At 38.7% G+C, this 9,244-nt stretch overlaps 1 protein-coding gene across 1 annotated transcript in view; it reads right to left on the bottom strand.

Annotated features, from left to right (window-relative positions):
* The window catches only part of MALT1 (MALT1 paracaspase), a 38,804-nt gene that overhangs the window by 18,394 nt on the left and 11,166 nt on the right, over positions 1–9,244 (bottom strand). Inside the window, exons 4-8 of the mRNA XM_026070095.1 lie at positions 5,816–5,994; positions 5,247–5,343; positions 4,449–4,481; positions 2,715–2,741; positions 1,561–1,596 (exon numbers count right to left, since the gene is read on the bottom strand). Of these exons, the coding sequence (XP_025925880.1) occupies positions 1,561–1,596; positions 2,715–2,741; positions 4,449–4,481; positions 5,247–5,343; positions 5,816–5,994 (372 nt within the window). The remainder of the gene's footprint in view (positions 1–1,560; positions 1,597–2,714; positions 2,742–4,448; positions 4,482–5,246; positions 5,344–5,815; positions 5,995–9,244) is intronic.

The following is a 9,244-nucleotide window of genomic DNA, read 5'->3' on the forward strand; positions in this document are numbered from 1 at the left end:
ATTGCAGCATGTTCTGACAGTCAGCACATTTGAACTGTGATGAATGCAGAGGTTATTGACAGATTAGCTGATCTGAGAAGTGAGCCACTAAGGCTATTTCCTATTTCTTTCATTTATCTGAAAGCATAGACAATTATTCAATCCCCCCAAACAAGAAGGAAGGAATTTAATAAAAATGAAAATTCTTATGGCAAAGCTATAGCCAATATGCTTTCCCAAACTGAATTTTCTTATGAAACCCAAACCCAAACCCAAACCACTTTCATGCCTCCATCTCCCATGCTCCTGTCTCTAAAACGAGCAACATTTAAGTAGCAACTTTTACAGGTCAGAATTAAAAAGTCTTTTTTTCTGTTTGTTAAGGGTTTTTCTGCTGTTGCGCTAGTAAAAAACAATTACGTATATGAAAATTAAAAAAAAACTGGGGGGGGGAGTCTGCCAATGTGCTTATAGTTTGAGATATATTCACTTTGATTTTAATGAAGTTGGAAGTATTTCTGCCCTGACTGAACAAAGCAGCTATGAAGGGGAGAAAAGCTACATTGCCAGAGATGCTTTAGAGACTAGCAGCCTGATTTTTATCCAAGCATTGCACACTAGACTACAGAAAGGCATTTATTCAGTTAAAGCACAGCATTTTCCTCCCTGGTTTGTTTGTTACTTCTCCTCTCTGATAGGAATTACTGTCCCACAGCTCTGGCGACACACAAAGTCATGAGAATGCTCCTTAACCTGCTTCAGAGACATTAACCATGCACAACCAGGTCTAGAAGAGAATCTCTGCTCATAGCCTCAGTCTCTTAACACTTCACTGTCTCAAACAAGATCCCAACTTGTTTTCAACATTTTTGCAGACGGAAAACTTCCAAGGTCTTGAACACAGTAAACTTTTCTAAAAGCAGAGACAGACAAAGAGTAACAGAAATACACTGACATTGAAATGCTTTTAAAAGTGCAAGTTTTCAAATCTATTTAGAAAAAATGAGCAGGATAGGGAAGGACTTTCACTCACTCGCACTGGCGAATCTGGGAGTGGTCCAGCACGGTCAGGACAATACGCCTGACCGCAGGCTGTTCTTCGCAACATACCTACAGTATCCACCTTGGCGGTTAGTCCAGCTGCAGCTCAGGATCAAAGCATCCACACCACGCTAGGCTTGCAAGCATGGCATACTCTCTTAGTGGAAAGACTCCCACTCTTTTTTTTGAAACCATCCTAATGCCACTACCCCCAAATATCAAAGTACTCCAAGTAATGGGGTAACACACTTGTTAAGGTCACAGTCAGAAGAATTTGAAACCATAAACTGGAAGAGATGAGAAGTTACAGGCATTCCACCAAGTCATTAAAAATACTGGTGTTCTCACCCAAGTTTACTAGTGAAAAGGCAACCAAATTTTATAAAGGACTATACAAACACACAAAAGTCTCCCTCCCTGCAGCTCCTTACATGCACCGTAGAGTTATTTCACTAGCTATGGCAGAAGAAGCCACATTCAGACAGCTCTGTTTCCCAGATAAGATACACATATGTTCATCACAGCTACAAAACTACTCACCAAAAGGTCTGTCATTTGATCGTTCTTGTAGGTCTGCTTGAAATAAATTAAGAGAATAGATCATCAGTAATAGCAATCACAGTTGTTAACATAAGAAAATGAACTGCATGTTCCATAAAGCAATCGTCCATCAGTACTACTTTGCTTAGTAAGTTGTTTCCTTCCTAGCTTTAAATAAAAATAAGAGTGCTTGGCTTTTGTTGTTATTTTACCTAATTTCCTTCATCCTCTTTCAGCAAACACAGCCTTGTAGGATGCTTATAGTGTAATTTTGTGTCTTACAAATGGTATATTAGCATTTTCAGTAACACCTGAAATACTTCATCCTCTTTAAATGAGATAAAGACATGCAAGATGGGGGATGTTTAGCAGGGATGACAGTTTGCTATGTGTAAAATTCTTTTATTTTATCCTTCACAGAGGAATGGTAGAGCCAACACTTTGCAAAGAACAACAGTAGGTGACAAACCTCCTGCTTTGGGTACTGTGCACGTCATGACAACATCACTGATAGATCCTTCAGTGACGTCAACTAAGTTTTGGCAAAAATAAATATATCTTGGATGTCTAAGTCTAACACAGGAAATTAAATGACATTTGTGATTTGAGTTTTGGGGAACACAGCATCAGGGATAATCCCTCAGGGAGTACTATTCCAGACGTGGATTTCTATCAGTAACAACAAACAGGCTTCAAATCACATTAGTCCACCCCAACTTGAATTTGCAAAATGTACCAACTCAGCATTTCATGGATGATACCTTACATCCGTACAGCTCCCTTCTGTCTGCAGATAACCATCGGAAAGAACAAAAACATACTAAAACTTAAGAGTCCAAGTAAGCCACAGACAAAAAAAGGAAAAGATAATTCCTTCTTTATTTATATAATATGCAGGCATATAATATAAAAGAGCAGCTTTGCGTGATGTTGCAAAAATAACAGCCACCCTATGGTTCACTGTGGATCTTTAAGTTAATTTATTGGAACCAGTAAGCTGCACTGCCCTTTACATGATATATGCCCCTATTAAATCCCCAGCTATGAATACATACAAATAACAGAAGTTACATACTGCAACACAGTCAGCCTTCAGTGATTTGTAATGTGAAATGAAGATTTGAAATTAAAGTTTTTCAAAATGTATCACTTACCAGGCTTTTGAAGACCGCTTAGATCTTCTGTGAAGAAATACACCAATAAGATCATAGCTTAAACGAGAACTAAATAATAATTTTTACTAATAGAAGTATCATGCCATATTAGTAGAAGTCAAAAAAACTAGAAAATAAAAATATCTTTCTAAAATATGCCAAAATTTAGCTTTAAATTTCTGTAAATCTAACCTTTCATGTATTTCTTCCAGAGGTGCAGAAGAGAAAAATCCTACATCAAAATACTAAGTTATGCGAGACACAGCAATACAATATAATAGATCTCAGACAGAAACAAAGGGGAAAACATATACTACCCTCAGTCCCACAGGCATGCAAGCAGCTCGAACAAATAGGGAAAAGGAACACAATCACCCATGTGAATGACAGTTGTCCTGGGGACTGCTAAAAAAGCAACATCCTGAGCAAGAAAGCTTACTTCATAAACCTATAGGTATTCAGAAAGGCTTCTGATTTGATCTTCAAACATTCTAAACTACCAGAGACTTCACCTATTTATTTTGAGAACACTGGAAACCACGGAAAAGAAAAGTCATTTATTCGAAGCACCAGAAGTCTCCTAGGCCAGGCTTGTTCCATGCAATGGAACACTAGGCATATATCTTAAGCCATCGAGACAGCCTCATACATCCACATGGGAAACTACGGTGACCTAAACTGATGCTAGTGTGGGTTCTAAGGCAGCTTAGCAGAAAAAGGGTGCTGCACCCAAGTGAACTGTAGTTGGGGTGCATGGCCCCACACACAACACAGTGATCATCTCCCGCTTCAAAGACTAGTTGAGTCACAGATAACTAGGAGGCTTCTGCATGCAGCGCAGACAAAGCCCAAGCCAGAACGGATGTGAAAGGCTCAAAGAGACAACCAGCCTCAGAAGCTGTTCTGTGGAAGTGAGGCTGACGCAGCAAACGCCGAGTACTTGCACGTTCCAGCGAGTTACAGATCATGACACCCTCACAATGTCAAACCTTCTCTAGCTTTCAACAAAAAATGCTGCAGAGAAGCTTAATTGCAAGACAAACAGGGCAGAGAGCCATTTATTGTACCTTGGGAATGCATTTGTTTTTCCTGTGCTGGTAGATAAGGTCAGAGAACAAAAAATAAAAATAAAATAAAAAAGCAGCTGTACATCTTCATATATGGTTTCCTTCTAGTATGTAAATTTTACATACTTGGAGATGCTCAGTAATCAAGGGATGGCATCAACATTAAGGTCAAGATATGTCTTCCACTCACACTGGAGCAATGCAAAGGAGAATGAAAATCTTCCTAATAAGGTTGCTGGAAACACTGTCTTGCAGGCACAGAGCTGACAGAATCACTAGGACTAGCTCTATCCAACTCTCTAAGGTCACCCAGGTCCCTGAACAGCTCCGGCTTTCTTGCAAGGATGTTGCCTCCTGAGCCCAGTTGAAGAAATCTCAAGATCGTTATATTGCACTAGAATCTGTAAGTGCAGGACATGGAAATGATGCAAAAATCAAATCACTTTTAATACTGCAGATGAAGAAAGTGGTTTGGCGTTTTTCATGTGCTCTAGGTCATGGTATCAAGGCAAAGAAGGGAGAAGCACATGCAAAAGTAACATTACATCACACATCAGTGTTTTAAAGCATGCTGAAGCCCTTAACCCACCCATGCTTCTCAGCAACAGTCTATCATCCCCATAATTAATTTTTAAAAAACTGATTCACAACTAAAAGTTTACTTTACCTTCTGTGCACTCCACTGCCATAGCTTTCCTTCCTTGTGTTTTAAAGGGGAAAAAAATTGGAAGACAATTCACGCTCTCAGTTATGAGAGTTAGCACAAAGTGGAAGACAAAGGTCACTGCCAAGCTTCTCCGCAATCTGGCTCATTTTATAGCAGTATAAGTCTGTCAGCACTGACTACATTATTGTATGGCAATTATTGCTAAAACTGAGGCATACCAAACTAGAATATTTCTCACGAGAGGAAAGAGCTTTTCATATACGAATACTTGATAGTATTCCCAAAGGCATCTGGAAGCTACACAAATGGAGCTCCACCTCTTTAGTTTGCTGTAAATACATGCAGATCCACTGAACTGTATATACAGTTGTATATCCACTAACTGTGGATAATCTCACCTGCCCTGGTTGCAAAAGGGCTCAAACAGTATAACACAGTCGGTATCACTAACAAGTTCTTAATGAAGTCTCAAGAGTTAAACTGCTTAGTTGTCAAAGAAAGCATGAAGATAAAGCAAGCAGCCCACCATCTGTTGACAAGCCATATACATACTAGCGTTGTCAAAAAGTGATAGCATTTCTATGCAGGTCACCATGAGAATCCAAAGCACTTTGTAACTGATAAAGCTCTAAACTTTCCTTTGATGCCAGCAAGGATAGCTATTTTAACAAATGGATAAACTAAAAATACAGAAGGTTACGTGCTTGGCTTAATACTGAATGTTTCAGAAATGAATTCTAATGACAGGTCAGTCGATTTATCAATTTCTTCCCTATGTCAAACTGAAAGACTCCTTACCTATAACAACTTCTATCTTCTTGCTGTCTTGATCTTCCTGGTCATTGAATACGTGACACCAATATGTCCCCTGATGTTCCATGCCCACGCAAGCTACCTGTGTAAGCATCACAGTCATCCCACGATGCCCCAAAGAATATATTTATCAGCTTCATTTAAGCCCCCTTGATGGGCTTAAAGAAAGGCAATACAAATCTAAAAGCTGTAGACACTCTCATTCCACAGCATGATGGACAGTGTGTGTATTCTAGAAATGCTTTCAGGAATGCAAGAAAGAATGCCACACTGCAAATCCACCGCACAGGCTTAAGCTGCACTAAGCATTGAACACAACAGCTCTTACAAATCAGTGCTTTGCAGCATGGGATAGAAAGAGAAGCTTTCACTTTTACTGATATTTAATCTTTGTTATGCCAATACATCATTCTAATCCAATATATGTTTAAGTCACTTCCATAGCCTTCCACCCCATGACTACCACCTGACTATCTTCTTCAAGGAAACTTTATGAGATAAGCAAAAGGTGGTACATATTAACTGCCTGACACTGGCACTCTGCAGTAACTTACCGTGTAGACATTTTTGCTCCCATTTGCCATGGGAAATCCATTTCTGAACCACTGGTAATGAGGAATTGGATTTCCAACAGCTCCACATTCTAGCACCAAAGCGTCCCCCACCGTCAGGTTCTGCGGCTGAGGCTGAATACAAATACGTAATTTGTTTTCAGGCAAACCAATGAAACTCCCTAAAAAAAAAAAAAAAGTGAGAATTAGTCTAACCTAACATATATCAGTAAGAATTAACCAACCACAGGCACATCATCCTATAATTACAGCAGACTTTAAGTAGCAATGAAATTTAGTTTAAGTTGTGTTTCCTTTAAAGAGTATGCTAAAAAGGAGCAGCAACTGTTTTCTGTTTTTTCAACTGAAAGTAACCGAAATGCACATTAAATGTACCCCGCAAGCAAACAGATGCAAAGCCCTCTCTGCATCATTTATTCCTGCCAACGAGATTACAAAGGGGCACAGCTCCAAAACACAGAGCTGTTATAGAAAGGCTCCAGAGAAAAAAACAAGCACAAAGAACAGTTGCTACCAAAGCATGGACTGAGGACCCAACCTGTGTGCAGGTGTGTATGCAGGAAGAAGAATTCCTTTCCTTTACATCATTTTATTTGCTTCATTATAGAAAAATCAAGGTAAAACTTTGGTAACTATAACAAATCTACAATTAGTTAGTTTTAGCATACCCATATTCCTCTCACTCTAAACTTAGCATCAAATTTTACAGCAAATACGTAAGAAAAACCCAAAGTTAAAAATACTTTACAAACACCAGCTCCTGCCATATCTCCATGTTGAAATGTCTTTGGATAAGAAATCTATCCAGAAAACCTGAAATGCATTAAAGGACAGTCCAGCTGATAAAAGTTTCTATATATGCTAAAATACATTGAAATGTTGAAATTCATTTTTAATACAGCCACTATACACATTAAAGTACTCCACTGAAAAGGTTTATGATCTGTACGTGCTGAAGAGCTTGATTAACTGAGACATACTACAGCAAGCTCAAACCTACCTGTAAAGGCCACACCAGTGATCTTTTATCTCAGTTGCAAGGTCACTCACATCTTTATTTTTAGACTAAGTATGTAGACACATATTTTGTCATCAGAACTATTGACGACTGACGATTAAGGGCTGATGACACTATCCTTCACATACTAAAGGCAGACAGTGATATGGATAACACTGTTCTACTAGTGTCTGCACTTCCTAGCACATTACTAGCCTATATTTCGGGGATTTTACAAACAGATGTACTCAAAACCCACTAGAAGCTACAGCTAAGTTTTATATTTAAGTAATTGCAGTCCTATGTCTTTTTCCTAAAAGATGTTCCAAAAAGGAAAAGAAAAGTTGCTTTCCTTGAAGAGTGGTTTAAGAAGCTGGTATTCCAGAAACAAAAATTGAGGAGTACTTTACAAAGACAGCTTTAAATACCAATTTGCCAGAAAGCTACAGATAACCAGGCTGACAACGTCACAAGAACCTCACAGGAGATAGGAAGCTGTCGATCTGTGGTGTAACATGAGTCTGCTTCAAAAAAAACCAAACCCCAAAACAAAAAACAAATTCCACTTCATTGGAATGAATCAACTTAATCAAAATGATCTAAATATATAAATTCAACTTCAAATACTTTCAGCTTCTGATTATAGCACAAGCTTAGAATACAGAGAAAATTAAGTTGGGAAATAACTGACTTAAATCTTTACATCTACCACAGAAAAGAAAAAAAAAAAATCACACTCTTCACTAGCTAGAAAAAAGGGAGGTCAAGTCTAATGAAAGGAAAGGGATTTGTTCCAGACAGCAAAAATGTCAAAACACAAACTTTTTGGATGAGTAGCCTATGTACTCAAAGGCAAATAAATCCCCCCACCCCCACCCCGTGCAGCTAGAGCACTAGTAACACATACGGGAAGATCTGCTGTTTCTGGAAGGGAAAAATAAGCTTTTTATTAAGCTGCTACCTATGACTTTATCAACAACAGATATAAATCAATGTTTCCTGGTTTTGGAAATCACCTTTGTATGCCAAAGGTTACAAGGGATATCCAATCCATTGTGGATTTCAAATCCAGCCTCCTTCCTGGCCAGGAGAGGGGAAAAAATTCATGGATAACCAGCAGGCAAGCAGAAACACTGTTTTTATCATAACACCCCTAACCTTTTGCTGCTAATTACATTGTCATGCAAGTCTCCATAGGGCAGTTAATAACCAAAGAAAATCAGCTACCATAAAGGTTAACAGACATAACACAATCACAGGAAATATGGTCACCTACTCCATCAACTATATGATTTCTGGCAGATGCTCATTTGGCAGCAATTCTGTGCTTTCTTCAGATGACTCATTCCAGTGTTTATTATTCCTGTCATTAGAAAATACTTCCTAATGTCTAGCAGAAATCTCTCTTGCTGAAATATGAACCCTTTACTTCACGCCTGTAAACAGTAAGTGTGAAGAAGATATCCTGTTCCTCTGTGCAGCCACTTTTTAGGAGGTAAATGTTTTGCAGGTGTTTTGCATTTCGCATCAAGCCTTCTCTTCTCAAATCTCAACAAGTTCAGTTTCATGGGTCTTACAGTATGTCCCATTTCTTAAGAATCTGACAAAATCTGTTGACACAAGAGAACATGCCCTAAACTCATGCATGTAAATTGAAATATCAAAGTACAACACCACACCGAGGACTTCATTGTGAGTGTGTTTATTATCAGTGTTGACTAGCCTTTTTAAAAGACAACTGTATTTTCTAATGTAGTCTCTAGACAGTTAAGGAAACAGAAAGAAATCTGCCAATATAAGCTGTACCAGTGTTGCACAGCATTTCAAATAGAGAGACCTTGGCTTACCAAGTCCTCTAGAAACCTTTTCAGAGGTTTTTATTTGTTTCTTTGGAAAAACTTTGTTTTCTGCATCTCTTACCATATAAAAGATTTTTATATGTCAAAATAAACTCTAGTCCCTTTCACTCAACTGTTCAGAGCCTTCTCACTCCCTCCCTCTCAATCCCTCAGTTTGATATTAGGATCTTTAACAAAATGAAAAGAATTAATTTCCCTATAGGGCAGAAAGACAGAAGACGAGAGGTAAAGGAACTGTTGTAGTCAACTTAAGCAGGATTTATCTTTAAGACAAAAGAACACATGTGCAAGTTACAGATGGCAAAACAGAACACGAGATTGAAAGATATATGGCTTCTGTCTCTGGTGCGATGTCTTACTTGCAGTCTCATTTACAGGCCCTCGTTGGTACAGCATGTTGTCTTATCACTCACGCAATACACTGACAAACCTGTATCAGTCTCAGGATGTTTCTGAAATTGTTTCCGGTTGCCTCACTGGCCACAAGCTGACAGCAGAGCTGTGAAAGACAGCTTTGACGGGGGGGGTCAAGCTCTCATTAAATAGAAAGCAAGG

The sequence above is a fragment of the Apteryx rowi genome, unplaced genomic scaffold (assembly GCF_003343035.1).
Source record: "Apteryx rowi isolate R43461 unplaced genomic scaffold, aptRow1 scaffold_304, whole genome shotgun sequence".
In the NCBI taxonomy this organism is placed as follows: Eukaryota; Metazoa; Chordata; class Aves; order Apterygiformes; family Apterygidae; genus Apteryx; species Apteryx rowi.